Source organism: Mizuhopecten yessoensis, unplaced genomic scaffold (genome assembly GCF_002113885.1).
Source record: "Mizuhopecten yessoensis strain PY_sf001 unplaced genomic scaffold, ASM211388v2 scaffold11021, whole genome shotgun sequence".
In the NCBI taxonomy this organism is placed as follows: domain Eukaryota; kingdom Metazoa; phylum Mollusca; class Bivalvia; order Pectinida; family Pectinidae; genus Mizuhopecten; species Mizuhopecten yessoensis.
The window spans coordinates 78,804-100,580 of NW_018408839.1; the positions used below are offsets into that span (position 1 = coordinate 78,804).

Genomic DNA, 21,777 nt, shown 5'->3' on the forward strand with positions numbered 1-21,777 from the left:
AAGACATTTGCCGATTTGTGTGTAAGGCATTTGCCGATCTGTATGAAAGATGTTTGCCGATCTGTATGAAAGACGTTTGCCTATTTGTGTGTAAAACGTATGTCGATCTGTGTGTAAGACGTTTGCCGATCTTTGTGTAAGGTGATTGCCGATTTGTATGAAAGACGTTTGCTGATTTGTATGTAAAACGTTTGACGATCTGTGTGCACAAATTTTCTATAATTACCAAAAATGTCGTGGTATTGTGACCTCTGATATTGACAGCCTTTGTAGTGACAACGTTTAAGTAGTAACAATAAGATGGTGTGAATGTACTACAAATGCAGTATTTAAAAAGTAGCACACAGTGGTACATCATAGCGCGAGCAGCTATACATAGGCCAACAGATGTACCATTTTCATGAACCAGTTATTTAAAGGTATTGCAACATCCAACAAGAAAACTAATATATAAGCAATAAGCAGACTGTATGACATATCGAACCAAATCACACATTATAGATCACTGTATAATAATTACTGTTTAATAATAACAAGTTTGGCTGCGAGTCTCCTTGCTCTTTTGCCTTCAAGATCAAAAATGGAAATACCATTATGATTGGTAAAACAATACCGAACATCTAACTCAATGTGAAGCCAAAATCAATCCAAGCTCTATTTCTCTGACACACCAGTTTATATGGAAATATCGGTCGTGTCTTGTCAGATACTTTGACATTAGGTATAAAAGCCGACCCTCCGACACCCAATCTGAGCGGAGGGAGGGAAACGTCACATCTACCGTAATATTCTTAATAGCCGACCCTCCGACACCCAATCTGAGCGGAGGAAGGGAAACGTCACTTCTATCGTTATATTTATAATAGCCGACCCACCGACACCCAATCTGAGCGGAGGGAGGGAAGCGTCACATTTATCGTAATATCTATAATAGCCGACCCTCCGACACCCAATCTGAGCGGAGGGAGGGAAACGTCACATCTATCGAAATATTTATAATAGCCGACCCTCTGACACCCAATCTGAGCGAAGGGAGGGAAACGTCACTTCTATCGTAATATTTATAATAGCCTATCTTCTGACACAAATCTAAGAGGATGGTGGGAAACGTCACAACGTCATAGCTACCATACCAATCATAACAACCGACTCTCCAACGCAATTCAAAACATGTGAGGGAAACGTCATATCTACCGTACGTTCTTTTTATAACGCCGCTCCTCCAACACAATTCACTGCGAGGAAGGGAAACGTCATAGCTACCGTACTACTTATAACAGCAGACCCTGCGACACAAACACACAAATGTAAGGGGAGTGGGTGGCATTGGGCATCGTATCTACCGTATTATTTATAACAACCGATCTTCTAACACGGGAATCGACTTCATATTTTCCGTACCATTTATGATATAGCTGTCTGCTGTCTACACAAGCAGGAGGGAGGAGCGTCATATCTACACCGCTGCCTTTATTATGTGGTCCTCTTTAGACAGCACGAGTTGAGAGAGGTCAATCTTGTTCTTACGAGAAGACAATGCCAAACCACTACACCTTTCCCTTATTCAGGAAAATCAATTAAAATTGCTGAAGCCATTATTTAAGAGGACGCCGCAATCACGGGTTTTAAAGTATCCATCGACCTGATCCACTCTAATGACGCCACATTTACACCGGAAGGCTGGTTTTGTATGGTAATTATAATCAGCTAATGTTTGACGGGCCCGGTTAACCCACATAGATGGATGCGTGCTTCGTTTCACGGGACTAAGATAAAATGTAGTCATCCACTGATGGAAGATATACGCCAGCTAATGAGTCGCTGACCAAGGGACTGAGATAAAATTTACTCCTCCACTAATAGAGGATATACGCCTACGAATGTGTCGCTGACCAAGGCTTTTTTATATCGCTAAATATGAGGAGACAGACGACATGTTTCGTTGAAGCTGTTTGAACTTTTCCTCGTTAATGGGAGAGACGATAAGACCGACGAAATTTTACGATGACTCACTGATACAGTATGAGCTAGTCATCGGGGAAGTGTAAACGCCAGCTTAAGATGCATATCAGCCACTCTTCAACAGTCACAAAACTTGTTAAAAAGTCAAACACCCGTATTGAAGTTTTCACTGAGCAGAAGTTAGCGGATTCGCATCTGTCGTAATCAAGAAACATGTCGGGGATCGCATAGATCATTTAACAAATAAGCTGATTATTTCTGGATGATACACGCCGACTTAACGCTTACCGTGTAATTGGTACGATGTGTACATGCTGGTATTTCTTTCATGAAAAAACGATACAATAAACAAAAGTTAGCCGTGATTGCTGTACTAAATGCCATTGAAGAAAACACTACTTTCCGTCGAAAGCTTTTGTCGTTGCCAGCAGTGTGCCAGAGCAATTTAACTGTACCCATGGGACCAACAGGATCGTAAATATGCACACGTCCACAGACTCACTCACACCAACATCCAATCACCTGAGTCCTCATAGCTCTATGGACTGCCCCGGACCCCCGTACATCCTACGTAGACCAAGGTAAAACAAAAAATGGACCCCCGTACACGTAGAACATGGTAAGAAAGCCCCAGACCCCCATACATCATACGTAGAACAAGGTAAGAAAGCCCCGGACCGCAGTGTGTCTACAAAATATGACAATTTTATAATTTTAGGTGACTTGAACTTTGATTGTCATAATGAAAGTAAGGGTAAAACTCTTTCTGACTTCTGTGATATGTTTGACCTCACTAACAAAATTACAGAAGCTACATGTTTTATGAAGGGTTGTATCCCTTCATTAGTTGATGTCATCCTTACAAATTGCCCTAGTCTTTGTTTTAAGCCTATCAATTTTAACTGTGGTCTAAGTGACTGTCACGTTTTTATTGGAACTGTTATAAAAGGCACAGCACCTTGCTTGCCTAGGGTAAAAAGTAAGTTCCGTTGTTTTAAAAACTCTGAATTGAATCATTTTAACTCTGACTTACCTAACCAGAGGGGTGATGTTTGGTTGTCTAACCGAGGCTCTGCCGAGTAGATAGGACAATGATACCAGTACGACAATTCCGTCTTTGCGTATTGCAGAGTTATCTTCTCTTGGGAGCAGGTATTGATTGTTACGTCATTGGTTTGTGTGAGAAAATTATGTCGTTTTCTCAAAAATTGATGACGTTACTCTCACAAACAAGTGACGTAACAATCAATACCTGCTCCCAAGAGAAGATAACTCTGCAATACGCAAAGACGGAATATCATTCTATAAGTGGGATACATGATTTAAGCATTGATTAACAACAGACGTTTGATATGTTGTAGCTAGTATCTTCAGGAATAACTCGATTTACCTCGTTATTCCTAGTATCCATTTTAGCCAAAGTACGTAGAATATCGCATCGCTACCTTAGAGAAGTACCAGTGAGTGTATTATGGGAAAAGGCTATATCTTTAATTTGAATTGTAACTTGCAATGGTTTAATTTCATCGGTGTAAAAAAATATTCATAGACATATAGCAAAGAGCTCTTATTGCTGTAACATAAATCACTCATTACCAGGAGAATTAAAAGAATACCTTTACTCAAAATGGAAAAACACCCGCATCTCGGGGAAAAAACAGGAGGCGTAAGTCATATGTATGAATCATTGAACATTGTATAGCAACATAGCACTGAGAACGATATAAACCAAGCTATACCCTGTAGTACTGGTCCTGTCACATACCCCAGACACAGTAGCCAATTGATCTGTGACTTCCATGCTGCTTTTTATCATGAAAACAAACGATTACAATCAATATTCGAAATTTTTGAAGAAGGAAAAGGCCAACGGCATCGAAGTATTTATACGGGATCTCAGGAATCGATCGTGTTCGTGGCAGCATTCATACACCACTAACATAGTAATCGCCTCTGACTCACTTCCTCGTATTTGTCATATTCAGTTTACAATTTGTACACCAGTTTCTTGGCACAACACTGTTATCGTGTGAAATATTGGTGCCGTGTGAAGTATTGGTGTCGTGTGAAATATTGGTGTTGTGTTTAGTATTGGTGTCATGTGAAATATTGTTATCGTGTGAAATATTGGTGCCGTGTGAAGTATTGGTGTCGTGTGAAGTATTCGTTTGAAAGGGTTGTTGGAAGTATTGGTGTAATTTTCATACATGACTAAATTACTTCCCCAGTATGAAGTAATCAGCCTTCAGGGGCAGTTAGCAGGGCTGGTCTGGAGCTATCTATTTATATAACTTAAATTTACAGATACAATGTAACAGAAACATAACGCTTTAAAACCTGCATATTGTATTTCCTTTGTGTACAGCTCTAAATAGAAATCCCATTTTTGTTAAGATATCTTTTAGTAAGAGATGAAGTCAGGATGGCAAAAAGCATTGGTCTCGGGCATTTTTTATAGTAAAAATTGGCCAAGTTTATCATTTTGGACACGAAATTGTGCATATTTGTTTGTACCTTTTGTCCGTTAACAAATATTCTGGCAGATATTACGACCGTAACCTTTACACTAAGGAAGCTTAAGGTTTTGCAATTTCTTTGTATTAAAACAAATCAAATTGGTTTTTTCCTGTAGTACAGTTAAGTAAATTATATTTAAAGTTGTATGTCTCTATAATAATAATAATTTCATGGCGGCTTTTCTGGCAAAATCTGTCAATATTTGGTGTGGTTTTTTCAGCTAATTTGAAATTCAAGAGGGTGGACATGGAAGCTGTCTTAAAACATGTGCAATAATCAGTTTTCATCACAATATTTTTTCAAACTGCTCACATCCACCACAAGGATTTACCTGAGATCAGGAAAGGTGTCAAGGTGATGCCTACCAAGTGTCACGACATTGGTCCAAAATCAAAGATCACCGACTTGGTTGGCTTCCATGCTCTGAAAACCTGAACTTGACGAATCCTTCATGTAAAATTTATTTTTCAAACTTTCTAGAAATGATCATTAGATGATGTTTTATTAGAATCAATCCTAAGTCCAATATGGCCAACAATCTTTCCATCTTTTTCTTTAATCACATTTCTGTCTTTTTAAGTTCCGTCTATCCGATTAAGCTAAAGAGAAGGAACGGTTGCCCACGAAGTATTTACACATTTTGGTCAAATCGTAAATCAACATGGACACTTTCATCTATCTTAAACCTTATTACACAATAATTTTCAATAAACCTATTTCCCTTTAAGCATCATAAATGCTACTAGGTGGGTCAATTATATCTGGAAGCATCTTTGGAACAAAGATTTATTTGTTGCATAAAGTGAAAACGTGGCACCCACGAGACTTATAGACGGATCTTCATAGATAGTGTAGCATGGAGTTGGCCATTCTTTTTATTGCGAATACTTGGTACAGTTTAATCGGCAATCCGGGATGTCTTATGGTTTTTGTTTTGTCTCTTTTTAACCCGAGTAAATCTTGTGCCATTGTGGGGAGAAGCTAACCATCGGTTCCAGCGTTCTTGACTTTATAAAGCGGCACGAGGGAGAGCGTCCTATTCATCTTGAAGCACTTCTTCAGCTGTCATACATCCTCTTAGCATAGCAATTCACCTGGAGGCCCCTCTTCAGCTGTCATACATTCTCTTAGCATAGAATTTATCTGGAGGCACTTCTGCAGCTGTCATACATGCTCTTAGCATAGCAATCCACCTGGAGGCACCTCCTCAGCTGTCATACATGCTCTTAGCATAGAAATTCACCTGGAGGCTCCTCTTCAGCTGTCATACATGCTCTTAGCATAGAAATTCACCTGGAGGCACTTCTTCAGCGGTCATACATCCTCTTAGCATAACAATTCATCTGGCGGCACTTCTTCAGCTGTCGTACATCCTCTTAGCATAACAATTCCTCTGGAGGCCCTTCTTCAGCTGTCAAAAATCCTCTTAGCATAGCAATCCACCTGGAGGCACCTCTTCAGCTGTCATACATCCTTTTAGCATAGCAATTCATCTGGACACACTTCTTCAGCTGTCAAAAATCCTCTTAGCATAGAATTCATCTGGAGGCACTTCTTCAGCTGTCATACATGCTCTTAGCATAGCAATTCACCTGGAGGCACCTCTTCAGCTGTCATACATCCTCTTAGCATAGCAATTCATCTTGAAGCACTTCTTCAGCTGTCATACATCCTCTTAGCATAGCAATCCACCTGGAGGCACCTCTTCAGCTGTCATCCATCCTCTTAGCATAGCAATTCATCTTGAAGTACTTCTTCAGCTGTCATACATCCTTTTAGCATAGCAATTCATTTGGAGGCATTTCTTCAGCTGTGATACATCCTCTTAGCATAACAATTCATCTGGAGGCACTCCTTCACCTGTCATACATCCTTTAAGCATAGCAATTCATCTGGAGGCACTTCTTCAGCTGTCATACATCCTTTAAGCATAGCAATTCATCTGGAGGCACTTCTTCAGCTGTCATACACCCTCTTAGCATAGCAATCCATCGGGAGGCACTTCTTCAGCTGTCATACACCCTCTTAGCATAGCAATTCATCTGGAGGCACTTCTTCAGCTGTCATACTCCTCTTAGCATAGCAATTCCACATCCCACTCCACAAACTATTAGGTCGGATAGGAGACTGGAATCACCGTAACAACTAGGGTAGTTATATCTCATTAGCCAAGGCAAGTGTCATAGCCTCATTCAACAGGCATATTTTCGTTTGATACCCTACAAATAGCTTTCTCAGAGCAGTCTTGGTTCTGTTCATCATTGCTAACTTGTAATTTAAAGCATGGATGTGTTTGTTGTTGAGTAAACATTGTCTGATCCTGTTGTTTGTTTCAAGAATTGGAACAATGAGGATTCCAAGAGGTTAAGTATCTCACCTAATACGTAGCGTTCCTCCCTTCGACTGATTGCGTAGACATGTCTTCCTTTTTGCCAATTTACAGTTCCATCTTCCTGGATCAGCTTCGTGTTGCAATTGTCCTTTCTTACGGCAAGCATTGTTCAAGAAGTATTACTTAAGTATTTTCTCAATACACATTTTATAACTGCTTTTAATTCACCGCTATCGTTGGAACCCCTCGAGCTGCGAGGAAGGTTATTTGAATTCTGAAAGACAGGCCCTAAGCTCTTCAAAGTTTTTGTTTCCACAGTTCAACCATCTTGATACACACCTGATAACCTTTCTCCACCAATCCTGTAATGACCATTAGTACACAGCGTCTTTTCATTCTAAATGATGAAGTTATTATCAAGGGAACTAGGGGAAAAGTTCCCCTATCTGTTATATTGAGTTCCAAGGTAGATCTGCAGCCACTCAATGCTGGAATCTTCCCTCCATCAATGACAAATATGCTGCTCAGTGATTTGCCAAACATACAGGTAATACTAGACATCAGCAAGATTTGCTGTTACTGTACCAACTTACATACCAATGCACTTTAACTATGGCGGCTCTTTTTGGTTATAGTTACATTACGTACAGTGACAATTTATTTCTAAGTTGTACGATAACTGTATGATTTTGAAAATTCCCTTTCTTGGCGATAACATCCCTGTATCCCCTCATTTTGACCCGTCACATTGGATTCGATATTCACTGTCTTTTCCCCAATTTATTGCTGATGGATTTGGAAGTATTCGGTTTCCTTGAGCGACATGAATATCGACGTTTATACCCATGCCCATTAGTGTTTCTTTAGGTTTCGTTGTCAATATCTTGGTTCTGAACTTGACGACGTGATTTAACTTAATTTGGACTAAATTTACATGACGAGTGTCGTTGATGAATCAAATGACGCTTACCCTTCCGGAACAACTGGTCTTATTCTCCTTTCAAAGATTGTTCTTGTTAATATTTCCTTTGTTAGCAAGTTCGAATCACGTTTTTTTCCACACTTCGGTATTCTTTATATGTGTGTTAAGATTTGTGGCAAATGTGTCCTACCAATAGAAATAGAGCCAATTTTTAACATGACGGGTTGATGAGGCGTACCATAAAACAATGTATTTCTGGTCTGGTCTCAAATTTTGATCTGGGTTGCACTGTTCTCATTTGTTTAGTTTCCAGAGTTATAGACTAAAACACCTTCATTCTTATTATTCAATTAATCGATTGATTTTAGAATCATGTGACACATTTTGGTGGACACACAGTTGATGGAACACCCTGTGACACACGTTATAAAGTTTGTGACACAGGTTGAAGGACTACAGTTGATAGAACACCATGTGACACACGTTATAAAGCTCGTGACAGGTTGAAGGACTTCAGTTGGTAGAACACCATGTGACACTCGTTATACAGCTCGTGACATATGTTGAAGGACTACAGTTGATGGAACACCATGTGACACACGTTATAATGCTCGTGACACATGTTGAAGGACTTCAGTTGATTGAACACCATGTGACACACGTTATAAAGCTCGTGACACAGGTTGAATGACTACAGTTGGTAGAACACCATGTGACACTCGTTATACAGCTCGTGACACATGTTGAAGGACTTCAGTTGATAGAACACCATGTGACACACGTTATAAAGCTCGTGACACAGGTTGAAGGACTTCAGTTGGTAGAACACCATGTGACACACCTTATAATGCTCGTGACACATGTTGAAGGACTGCAGTTGATGGAACACCTTGTGACACACGTTATAAAGCTCGTGACACAGGTTGAAGGACTACAAGTCCTGCGCCATCATTAGCCAGGCTCAGCACTAATGGGCTTACAGTCGTCCCTCACAAGATCAACTTGCCTGGATCAGCTCATAAAAGCTTCCGTTCAGACTAGTTTATGGACTTATATGATTTGAAAAGGGTTGGTTGCTTTTAGGGGAGGAAGAGAGATGGACTCTACGGTATCAATCCTAAGTTAGTCATGACACCGATGAGGCTGACATACAATGTATTAAAGAATGACAATACAGTGATGGCGACAGTCAATCTAGTTAAACAAACCCTTGTGCAGTATAACTGGTCCACACGTACATTTAAAAGACGACAACAAACTATATAGGTTGGTTTGATGCGTTTATAATGTAGGAACAGATAGTTTGCTTTCTGGCTAGTTGGCACCCTCGCATATTTAGAGATTCCGTAGTTGTTCCCTCGGGCTGACTCCAATCGTCTGATGGAGACGTACATATTGTAGAGTCAGTACAGACTGTTGATTGATGCTGCATACATAGCCATTATATTAAGTCACCCTCCAGACTGGTATATCTTCCATTACGTGTATGACATCATCACTCAACGGTTTTGTTTATAGAGCTGCTCTTGGAGTGTTTACAGATCGATAACCAATGACCGAATAAACAGTGCTTCCAAATCACTAGTTATTATAGGCCAATCATCTACTGGTAAAGCCTTCACGTCTATCATATCGGTAAACAAATGTAGCCACGGGCTGTCTTTGTTTTAATCAATACCAGCCAGCATTTTTGTCAGAGGTCTTTAAGTCTATGCCAACACCAATTTCAGTCACTCCCTAATTTGACCGATTTAATCTAGTAGACCGTCAAGTGTTGTAAATATATATCATACTTGAATGTAATCAATTAGTCTGCTGTTAGCATATTAACCTTTTACATTTATTATCGTCGCTTTATTCGTGTATCACAGTGTTACGAATCTAGCGTCACTAGATACAAGTTCATCTGCCAACACAACTTCTTATTATAACGATGTCACTGAAAGTTTTATTTGAAATCTAAAAAGTATAAACATTTGCAATGTACAGTTATCACTGGTTCATTGTAGTGTAAGAGGACCCATGCAAGATTATAATTATTCTCCCTTTCACATACAATGTATACAAACCGTCTTATTTACTACCAATGTATCCATTAATGTTCGATAACTACGTTGCGGTCTAAGAGAAAAGTAAAATTAGAAAAAACGTCTATGAAATGTACCGGACAGACTTCAACTACAGTAAATTATCAAAATAAATAAAGCTAAATACTATTATGTTTCGAACTTAAGAAAGTGTTGGCTGGGAGTTTGTGTCTTAAATTTGGAATACAAATTAGTCGAAACTTGTGTTAATAGATAGCAGAAAAGAATGTGTAGCATATTCTAGTTCTAAAAATGAGTACCGCACCTAGTTTCAATGAAATATATACCGTCAAAACTAACCGTCATATGTAATTCGGAATATACAAATTAAAAAAATTAAACAAAATGTAGCAGTTGTGTTTCCTTTACACAGCGGAGACCGGCGTTCAGTCCGCCCTGGTGCCCCTTCAGAGCCGAATGAGTACAACTTCAACTACCACAAACGGGGCCTGTTCTTGATAATCAACAACAAGAATTTTCACCCGTCTACGGGACAAGTGACCCGGGAAGGCACCAACGTTGACGCAGAGCGTCTGGAAGAAAGATTCCAGGACCTTGGTTTTGAGGTCAGACGCTACAATGACGTGGCAAGCGCTAAGATCACTAAGATCATGTATGACGGTAAGTGCAAGTAGGTCATCACTGAGATCATGTGCGAGGGTTAGTACTACTACTACTAATAATAATATACAACATTTTTATAGCGCCCTATAAATTACTATAAAGCGCTTTACAACATATTGATAATAGTATTAGTTATAATTGTGAAACAAAAACAAAGGCGAACAATCACTTTTATACATTTAAGCAAGCATATAATCATCGCAATGTGCACATAAATGAACAAATAAAGGGTGGTATCCACATGACGTCTTTGCAAAGAGTCTAAAATGCAGACGTGAATAGGTGATGTCCCTCTTGAATTTGGCCAGGGTATTTGACTTTCTAATAGCAGATGGTAAGCTATTCCACAACGTGGCCGAAACCCTCCCAAAGCACCGGTTTCCATAGGTCACAATACGAGATTTTGGGACACACAACAATGATTCTGACTCCGACCGCAGTGATCGTGACGGCTGACACATGGTAACAAGCTCCTGTAGGTTATGGGGAGCTGTTCCATTCAGTGCCTTGTATGTATACACCAACATTTTGTACTGCGACCTGTATCGTACAGGTAACCAGTACAATGAATATAGCACAGGTGTGATGTGCTCTCTCTTTCGAGTACGAGAAACCAGCCGTGCTGCAGTGTTTTGGACCCACTGCAGACGACTAGTCAGTTTGTCAGATATACCACAGAGCAGGGCGTTACCATAATCCAACCGAGAGGTAACAAGTGAACGCAAAATTCTTGCATGCATCTGCAGTTATAAACTGCAGAATACAGCCGATGATCCTGATCTGGTAGTAAAAGGATTTGACAATAGCGTTCACTTCTTTCTCCATGTTCAGTGAACCATCAAAGTATACCCCTTGGTTTTTAACAGCTGGGACAGTCTCAATAGTTCTGGCACCGACCTTGAGCTGGAGAGCCATTGTTTGCTGACACTTTGGGGAAAAGACGATTAGTTCCGTCTTTTCCTGATTAAGCTTTAGGATGTTGGCGTTCATCCAGGTACTGATATTTGGCAGACAAGCTTTCAGATTTTCTGAAATTGTATCCCAATTGTCTTGTGGCTTTATGGCCATGTACATTTGTGTGTCAATAGCCTAGCAATGATAGCGAAGGCTATGGCGACGACAAAACTCTCCAATCGGTTTGGAGTACAGACAATATTTTCGAGGTCCTAACAACGACCCTTGAGGAACCCCGAAATCTAGTACTTTGTCATGTGAGATGGTAGATCCGATGGCAACACACTGTCGTCGTTCACTCAGATAAGACTGTATCCAGCATAGTGCGGTATCAGTCTTATAAAGTATGCCATGGTCGATGACGTCAGATGCAGCTGACAAGTCCAGCATGACAAGCACCGCTCTACACTTGTTATCCAATGCAGAAGCTATGGCATTATGTACACGTATGAGGGCCGTCTTAGTAAAGTGTCCCATGCGGTAGGCCGATTGTAGGTTGTCATGGAGACTGTTTGCATGGAGATGAATTTCTAAACGCAGGGACACAACCTTCTCCAAGATCTTAGACAGAAAAGGCAGATTTGATACTGGGCGGTAGTTCTTCAACTCCTCCTTGTCCATTCCATGCTTCTTCAACAATGGTCTAACATGTGTCTTCTTGAAACACAATGGAACCAATGATTTGTTCATGATTGAGGTAATCAAAGGTAGCAGTGCTTCAAGACATTGCCTTAATAGGTCTGTAGGCAGTGGATCAAGCTCACATGACTTCGATTGCGAGGTCATGATGATATTGCGCAACTCGTCCTGGGTTGTGTTGGTGAGAGCTTTGTCAATGGATCCCCATCAAATTCAATGTCATCAGTCATGACAGAGATATCATTGTCAGCAGTAGAGTTTACTTCGGCAATATTTGTCCTGATCGAGCTGATTTTCTTCATGATCATTTATGAGGGTTAGAACAAGTGGGTTATCCTCATATCCTATACGAGGGTAATTAGTACAAGAAGGTCGTCATTATGATGATTAATGAAGTTAAGTTCATATCGGTCATTCTTGATCATACTTGAGGGTTAGTACAAGTAGTTGTTCAGTCAGATCCTGTAATATGGCAGAACAAATGGGGGAAAAAACAAAAGAAATTTAGGCAATACTCAAAGTCGCAGAGAAGCATGTTGAGAGTAAGGAAGCTGTTTTCATGCTCTATAAACGACAGAGGCAGTGTCACCGAGATACGGACCTGAGCGTGTCCTCTACGAGGGGACATGGAGGAGACCAAAACTGATCTGCTGCCCCCACTAACACTTGGGATCTGTGAAGTTTCCTATCTCTTCTGTCTTCTTTCTTTTCTATCTACTTTCTGTTTCAGGCACAGTCTACCTAGGCACCCGTCCTTATATGACCCTGGCTGTTGCGAGGACGTTAAACCCCAAACATACAAACAAACAAACAAGCAAAACATACAAACAAACAGTTGACCGGGATTGCTTTCCAGGTACATTCCCAGACATGTAGAATCGTGCGAGAAAATGACCAGCGGATAATAATTACGTCTATATGTACCATGCAATGCGATTCAAACTGCCGATAAAGTATAGGATAACTTTGGTTACCAAGGTTCTATCTGTTGTTATATTGACATACTGTAAATATATCATTGCGAGGCATATACATGTATGCAATTGAAGAGGTTAAGAACACAGAGATATTGGTAGGCGGTAGAGGATTTAAACAGACATAAAACGATTAAAATAGAGATAAATTGGAAGGCGGTTTTGGTTTTATTTTGTGACACGTCCTATGAACAGCTAAGATCAATTAATTAAGGAAGTGGCAAGCAGTAGAAGCTCATGATAGAGGTAGTAGAAGGCGATAGATGATTCGAATAGGGAAGAATTTGACGTAGATAGAGGGTTGGGATAAACGGAAAGCAGTGAAAGGTTAGAATATGAAGTGGAAAGCAGTGAAGGGTTTAATAGGATGAAGTGTAATGCGAAAGCCGCAGTAAATGAAGAATGTTCCGGACTCGAGGATACACTTGGAAAGGAAGAATTTGGGCGATAGAGACTGTGTTTGATAATCGTTTTATGTTATATCATGTTGAGAGATGGGACATAAGCAGATCTGATCAGTGGCGGAGGAGTCGAGCGGAACACTTACGGCTGCTTAAATAATTGACTCGAGTCTGACGTTGAAAACATCTTTAACTTAACAGGCTGTCAACGTCGGTTTCTGTTTTTGTATAAACACTTTGGACAACCTAGATGACCAACCGTTCGTCCTTTGTCAAGTGAGCCAACTTACAGCATGTGTTATCCTTTGGTTCTGTCGGACTACGTTATGGAAGACATTAACATATATGGAAACATGAAACGGACAGGGAAGGGTTCTACAAACCTTATAACTACACGGTTACCGGTAAAGGATCCGGTACACTTCGGCCACATGTACACAAGTCACAACGAAGAGGAGGGATGCAAATTTTAACAGATGAATTTTTGCTCTTTTGGTGGTTTGTTTTTACGTGACTCTTATTTCTTCCACCAAATAGTTTCCTCAGAGATTACAAGGCCGATACTAATGAAACTTCATGTGAGATTTGGTATATATATACATACGGGTGGATGTGTTGAACACGTTTCTTCTTCCGGCTGGGCAACATAGCCGCTGTGGCCTCTGAAATACCGAAAAGGATTGAAAGATTGAAGAAAACAAATGTACATCATGTAACCCCCTCCTCCGTTTCTGTATTTCTAGAAATCTCCAAAAAAATACTTTACTCAAAATGCATGGGATTGGATGATTCTTAAATGGTACCCATTGAAATAGAAGAAGGAACAGTTATTCTTCTTTTTCTTTTACTTTTTGCTTTCTTTCAAAAGATTTCCTCACTAGTATTGGTGGAGAGGTGGAGATGCGCAGCACGCAATCTTTCCCGAATGGATATTAAACATGTCCGTAGCGGCCTCTGATATGCGGAGAAAGTTAGTGGAAATGGGTGTTGACCGAGGTTATACCATTGATTTGTCAAAATTTAGATATTGTTTAGTTAAGTTGAAATTTGGATTGTAGTTAGGGTTTATGATTTCGCGTCATTTACGATTACATGGTTCGGTTGTTAGACTTTGTAACGGCCAACGTTACCATAAGAATATGTTTGTATTGTATTTATACATACTTAGATGATAGTTTGTACTGTATTAACGGATACTACTGTTGTGTGTTGACCAGCAGCCTCGGAGTACGATCACTCAGACTGCGACTGTTTTGGTTGTGCCATCCTTAGTCACGGTATCGAGGGACGTATCTATACCACGGACGGCATACTTCCCCTGGAGATGCTCATCGTCCCCTTTAAGGGCGAGCGATGCCCCACACTTGTCGGCAAGCCCAAACTCTTTTTCCTCCAGGTAAGTATGCACATATTTCAACTCCAATGCTATCAAATCNTCCTGTTGTTGTGACATCGAAAGTAATCCTGGACCTAAACATAATCTGAATCTGGTTCATCTCAATGTGCGATCTCTCAGAAATAAAACCCCACTTATTGAAGCCGAGTTTGAAAATAATGATATTTTATGTATAACTGAATCTCACTTAAATCCCCTGATATCTGATTTTGACATTCAAGTACAACCCTTTAATCCAATTCCTCATAGAAAAGATAGAACTACTGGTCCGGGGGGTGGGGTTATAGTGTATCATAAAAATACTGTTGTAACAAAAAGAAGGCTGGACTTGGAAAGGGATGATGTTGAATTACTCTGGTTAGAAGTTTTAATTAATACTCATAAATTTCTTCTCGGTTGTATATATAGACCAGATAGTAATATTGAATACTGGGATAAGCTTGATGATACCTTAACTAGAGCTTCTGATACTTCATTGGATATTATACTTACAGGTGATATTAATATTAATATGCTTAATGTACCGCTTAAGGATCATTTATCAAGACTCCTTATAAAGCACAACTTAACTAGTCTTATTAATGAACCTACACGAATAACACCTGCTAGTGCCACTTCTATTGATGTCATCTTTACTAACAACCTAAACTTAATTAAAAATACTTATGTATCACCACCATTCTGTAGTGACCATTCATCAGTTCATGCCCAAATCTCTTTTACTGTATTTAAACAAGTGAATTATAAGAAAACTATCTTGAAATATGATGAAGCTGATTTTGAAAGTATGAATAATGCTCTTCTTAATATTGATTGGTTGAATTTGTCATTAAATCTGGACTCTGATGCATTTAACTCATTCATAATTAATTCAATCATAGAACAAGTCAATAGTTTCATCCCTACCAAAGTTATTACTGTACGCCCAAATGATAAGCCATGGATGAATAACATTATTAGGCTGAAAATGAGACAACGTAATAGAATTCATAGAAAGGCCAAAGTAACAAATAATCCGCACTACTGGGAAAGATTTCGTATACTCAGGAATGAAACTATTGACTTGATTCGTGAGGCAAAAGCAAATTATATCCAAAAACTTGAAAATTGTCTTAATGAAAACATGGTCTCCCCAGACAAATGGTGGAAAATTGCAAAATCTATTACTAATTTCTCCAATAAATCCTCTTCTATTCCTCCTCTTGAACATGATGACCAATTCATTCACCATCCTCTTGACAAAGCAGAAATCCTTAACAATCACTTTACTAATATCTCTTCGTCATCCCCTGACCTTGAATTACCTCAGACAGCACAGCCCTATACTCCATACTCACTAACTAACATTCATATCACTGAACAAGATGTATCTGACCAAATTAATATTCTTAATGTAAATAAACCCCCTGGCCCTGATGGTGTAATCCCTAAAGTTGTAAAAAAATTGAGTAACTCTCTTGCATTACCCCTCTGTCTTTTATTTAATAAAACACTTGAATCAGGAATATTACCAAATAGATGGAAACAAGCAAATATAAATGCTATATATAAAGGGAAGGGTTCATCAAATGATGTTTTAAATTATAGACCAATCTCAATAACCTCATGTTTCAGTAAAATAATGGAAAAAATTGTCTTCAAAAATCTTTACAACTATCTAATAGAAAATTCTATCTTAACTAAGCACCAGTCTGGCTTTATACCAGGTGATTCTACTGTTAATCAACTACTATTTATTTATAATGAAACTGTTAGCAATATGGACCAGGGGAAGGAGCTCAGATTTATTTTTTGTGATATTAGCAAAGCTTTTGATAGGGTGTGGCATAAAGGTCTCTTACATAAACTTAAAACGTATGGAATTGATGGAAATTTACTTTTATGGTTTGAAAATTATCTCTCTGATAGATTGCAAAGAGTCACCACTGAAGGTTATCACTCACAGTTTAAGGGTATAAATGCAGGGGTACCTCAGGGATCTGTTCTGGGACCTTTACTATTTCTCCTTTATATTAATGACATCACTGACAATGTTTCAACTAATATTAAGCTTTTTGCAGATGACACCTCCTTATATGTAATTATAGATGAAAACCCAGCACATGCAGCACAAGTTCTGACAAATGATCTCTCTAACATTGGTGAATGGGCAGGTATATGGGACATCAAGTTCAACCCTACCAAAACTAAATCTGTAATATTTTCTAGAAAACATAACAAACATCACCCTCCAATAACTTTCCAAAACAGCCAAATCACTGACTCAACAGCACATACACACTTAGGACTGACTTTAAAAGATGATGCATCTTGGAATCAACACATTCTGAATATATATGAAAAAGCTTATAGTAGATTAAATATTCTTCGTTACATTAAAACTAAAGTCAATCGTAAATCATTAATTAAAATTTATATAGCATTTATCAGGCCAATTTTGGAATATGCAGACATAGTATGGGATAATTGCACTCAACAATCTAAAGAACTTCTAGAATCTATTCAATTAGAAGCAGCCAGAATCATTACTGGACTTCGATCTGGAACATCTCATAATAAACTTTATAATGAACTTGGTTGGGAAACTCTGTCAACAAGAAGAAATAAACACAAACACATAATGATGTATAAAATAATGCATGGGCTGTCACCTCAATACTTACAAGATGTCTTAAATCCTTTCATTAACAATCAAAACAATAATCCCTATTTCCTCAGACAAACAAGACTGTTTAATCCACCAATATGCAGAACTAACAATTATTTTGACAGTTTCCTCCCTCTAATGTGCCGCACAACTAACACTACTGATAATGATCTCTTAAACTCCCCAACTCTTGCAACCTTTAAACACAAACTAAATAAAGATATTATTATCGATAATGAATCAACCTTAATTTTTAAAACTGAAGGTGATAGACGGGCCAACATTATTCTTTGTCAACTTAGAAACTTATGTAGCAATTTAAATTTTGATTTATTCAATGACCATTTAACTGACTGTCCCTCTTGTGCTTGCTCTTTTGAATATGAAACAGTTTTCCATTACTTTCTTGAATGTCCATTGTATAATGATCTCAGACTTACTTTATTTACTTCTGTTGATAATTATGGAAATCATAACCATATTGATACAAACATTTTTCTACAAGGCTGTCCTGATTGTGATGGACTAACAAACAGACAGTTACTTAATGATGTACAGTTATTTATTGGTAAATCTAGGCGTTTTAATCTCTATATGATCTAACCAGCCATGACCTTATACTTTATACTTTTATACTTTACTATTCCTATTTCAATTATACTCCACAAATAAGTAACTTTACCTACTTTTCTATAAATGTTATTCTTCAACGGACATAGGAATTTTAAGTTGAGCATGTTTGTTTGTTGTTGTTTGTTGTAAGATTTGTTCAATCTGTCTTGTTTTACAGTTTCCATCTTATACATTGAATTACACATAGACTAGCTATATATTTTCATATAAAACTATAAGAACTTAACAGTTTTGGCGACTGTGACCTGTGCATATATATGCACATGGACTTTTGGTCAATGTCTGCCAATATCTGTGTGATTGATAGCTATATAGCTCATATACAATTGTAAAATGTTATAATAATAAATAATACCTGTGGAAGTGTTTTGTGTGTGATGTGAGAAGTGTGAATGTATTTGTATTTCAGTTATGTTAATTAAGAAGGAGTTACATCCCTTTAATAAAAAAAATTTTTTTATAATTTTCATTTCAAAATTGATGTATTAATTAAATCAAATAAAAATAATAGAATCCGTTAATTTAGCCACCGCTGGAGAGAGCTTATATAGGCTTTGCCTGTTATTCCATCCAATTGACTTGTATCAACTTTGTCAATAAAATTTGTTGAAATGAAAAATCAAATCTCATATTTCAAATTGGTTTTAGAAGAGAGGCCAACGTAAACGGCGATTACACAATTGCATCAAACTTATGTTGTCTAACCATTGTAGAACTCCGTTAAAACAGTTTTTTCTACTTCACAAAATCAGTCAAAACAACCAGTAAAATAAAACATTTTATTATATCTATAAAATACTATTTATCATTTTAACAGGCGTGTCGAGGAATAACTTACGAGGCATCCATAGACCTCACAGATAGCGTGTCGGACAGAAGTGGTTACTCCGAGGATTTTGAGTCCGGTGTCCATCCTCTGAGGAAAATTCCAGTGGAGGCAGACTTCCTGTTTTCATACTCTACTGTCCCAGGTAAATATAGAATTGTCCCAGGTAAATCCTAATACTCCACTATCCAATCACCCAGAGACGTATAATACATTATATATTAATATTATACGTCTCTGAATCACCATAGGATGGTCACAGGTAAATATTGGAAAGCCCTTTTACTCCACTATCCAATCACCATAGGATGGGATGGTCCAAGGTAAACATAGAAAACCCCTTACACCACATTATCCCATCTACATAGGATGGTCTAAGGTAAACATAGGAAAACCATTAAGGTGGCAGTACCCAAATCGGATCGGTACCCATATCGGATCACTTTTTTGCAAAAATAATAAATGTGTCAACAAATCAGTTATAACAATGATGTAGTCTTAGAATAGATAGTCATGCACCATTTTTTGTCTACAGATAATTAGTTTTTAAGTTCAAAAAGCGCAAGAAAACGTAATTCAAACTCAAAAGTCAAGGGTTTGATAACGTTTTTAAAAAATGGCGCGTGCAACGATCATGCACTCTGTTTTGGACTATATGAATAAATTCACACTATAGAAATACTTTTTTTTATAAATTCTAAAGGTCATCATAAAATGTTAATATGCTGACAAAACAATATTCATTTGAAGCGTACGATACTGCAAAATTCAAGCGCTGATCCGATTCGGGTCCCGACATTCGCAAAAACCGGAGACGCTGATTGGTGACTTCAGAGCGTTCTATAAATATCTCAAGTGAGACACGGGTGCTATATTTGTTTGTAAGAACACCCATCGATATTTTTTCTTTGATACAACCATAAATGAATATAATTCCTCCTCAGATTTTGCAATGATTTAAAAAAAATGATGGTTTGGTGATCCGATTTGGGTATTGTCACCTTATACTCCACTACCTCATATAACCATAGGATGGTCCCAGGTAACATAGGAAAACCCTTATACTCTACTATCCCATCACCATAGAATGGTCCCAAGTAAACACACACTGTAGGAAAGTATGCGGAACTCGTTAACGTCTATACTTTAACTTACCATAGCTCATTACCAAAAGCAAATCGAAGTGAATCCTCCAGGTATGTCAAATGTCAATTTTCTGTTGGTGTTTTCTGTCGGTTTGTATCACAGATGTTGTATCACCATACTAGCCGGAATCCCCTTGTCATGGCGAACTGAAAAGTGTTCGGTATTTACAAAAAAATATCAAAGTTTATAAAATCTTTGTATCGATCTCTCTACCAAATACGGAAGGAATGTGATAAAAGCAAGACCACACACTTGTGTTTTTCTAACGAATCAGAAAGCATTCATTTATTGCGTGGACGGGGTCTTCCCCGAACACCAACTCTGCTTAAAATCTGATGATAGTGAGTTATAGTCTATTGCAGAAATGGTGTACAGGTAAATTGCACAGGTAAATCAACTTCTAATCAGATAATCAATAACTGCTAATATTGCAAAATAATAATTAATATTTAGAACAGTTTTCAGAATCAGTCATATATATTTATTATGATATATTAGTTAAACTTGTACTTATTTTCCGATTTCTATGAATTGTGTTTAACTTGTGTGACTTCAGTTTGATATTATTATCTGTTATGTTTTAATACAAATACTTCCTAGGCTATCATACAGAATGGTTTTTTAAACCCAACTTTGTAGACATAAAAAAGCGTTTGTAGACAAGGGGATCCAGTATCATCTTACTTATTTCTTTTGGTAGTTGAAATATCAGCTATCATGGTAAAAAAAAACAAAAAAACTTTAGGGCATAAACATAAATAACAAAGAACACGGGCTCTCACAGTTTGCTGATGACACATCCATTATTTTAAATGGCACACAATCTTTATATGATATAAATATGCTAAAATATTGGGGTTAAAAGTATATACTGAAAAAACTAAAATGGGGAACAACCAAATTTACCTTACTTGGGATTGATTTCTCTGTCAATTTAGAAGACATGGTTACTGTAAATTTCAACAAAATTATTAGTATTATAGATGGCAAGTTACATCAATGGTCAAGAAGAATTTTAACACCTATAAGGAGAATAACTGTTCTTAAATCTCTTATCATCGCAAAAGTGAATCACCTGTTTATATCTCTCCCTACTCCAAGTAAAGACATAATTCAATCATTGAAGAAAAAAAAATTGTCTGGCAATCACTAGTTGATAGAATAAAACGCTCAACAATTGTTCAGGACTACAGCGAGGGTGGACTCTTTATATATGGACTTAAAACTAGCAGTCAATGGGTCACTTTTAGGCTTCTTTCAAGAATACTTCAACTTAATCATTATTTGAAAATAATTGGAATCAAACAATGTGATTTATGTAATTTATGCCAAGAAAGCAAACAAACTATAGAACATCTTTTGTAACGGTGTCAAATAACAAATAAGATATTATACTTTTTGGCAAAACTTCTGAATTCCAAAAATCCATTCCGACTAAAATCATCATGATTCATGCAAAATTCTTCATCTACTGTAGCTCCAGAAAGGTTTACTGTTTATTTTTATGTTTAATAATGGCTATCTTTTAGTGCTGTATTAAATGTGTATTACTATTATATGTAGGAATAGAAACTGTATTTTAATGCTGACATAAGTATTAATGTGGCTTAAATTAAAGAATTTTGTATATATTCACTCGTGCGCTCCGCTCACTTCATTTCCATAACCACAGCAGAGATCACTTCATTTCTATAACTACAGCCAGAGATCACTTCAT

At 37.8% G+C, this 21,777-nt stretch overlaps 2 protein-coding genes across 3 annotated transcripts in view; one reads left to right on the forward strand and one right to left on the reverse strand.

Moving 5' to 3' along the window:
* The window catches only part of LOC110464684 (spermatogenesis-associated protein 20-like), a 106,363-nt gene that overhangs the window by 71,938 nt on the left and 12,648 nt on the right, over positions 1-21,777 (reverse strand). The window contains exons 2-3 of the mRNA XM_021520026.1: positions 20,070-20,206; positions 14,017-14,074 (exon numbers count right to left, since the gene is read on the reverse strand). Of these exons, the coding sequence (XP_021375701.1) occupies positions 14,017-14,074; positions 20,070-20,079 (68 nt within the window). The 5' untranslated portion in view covers positions 20,080-20,206. The remainder of the gene's footprint in view (positions 1-14,016; positions 14,075-20,069; positions 20,207-21,777) is intronic.
* LOC110464686 (caspase-3-like) overlaps positions 1-21,777 on the forward strand; it is a 42,712-nt gene that overhangs the window by 7,753 nt on the left and 13,182 nt on the right. Inside the window, exons 1-4 of one of the 2 annotated variants that reach the window (XM_021520030.1) lie at positions 2,285-2,543; positions 10,194-10,441; positions 14,633-14,808; positions 18,906-19,059. In XM_021520030.1, coding sequence (XP_021375705.1) covers positions 2,443-2,543; positions 10,194-10,441; positions 14,633-14,808; positions 18,906-19,059 — 679 coding nt within the window. In that variant the 5' untranslated portion in view covers positions 2,285-2,442. Of the gene's footprint in view, positions 1-2,284; positions 2,544-10,193; positions 10,442-14,632; positions 14,809-18,905; positions 19,060-21,777 lie in introns of those variants that run through there. The other variant, XM_021520029.1, reaches the window with a different exon arrangement.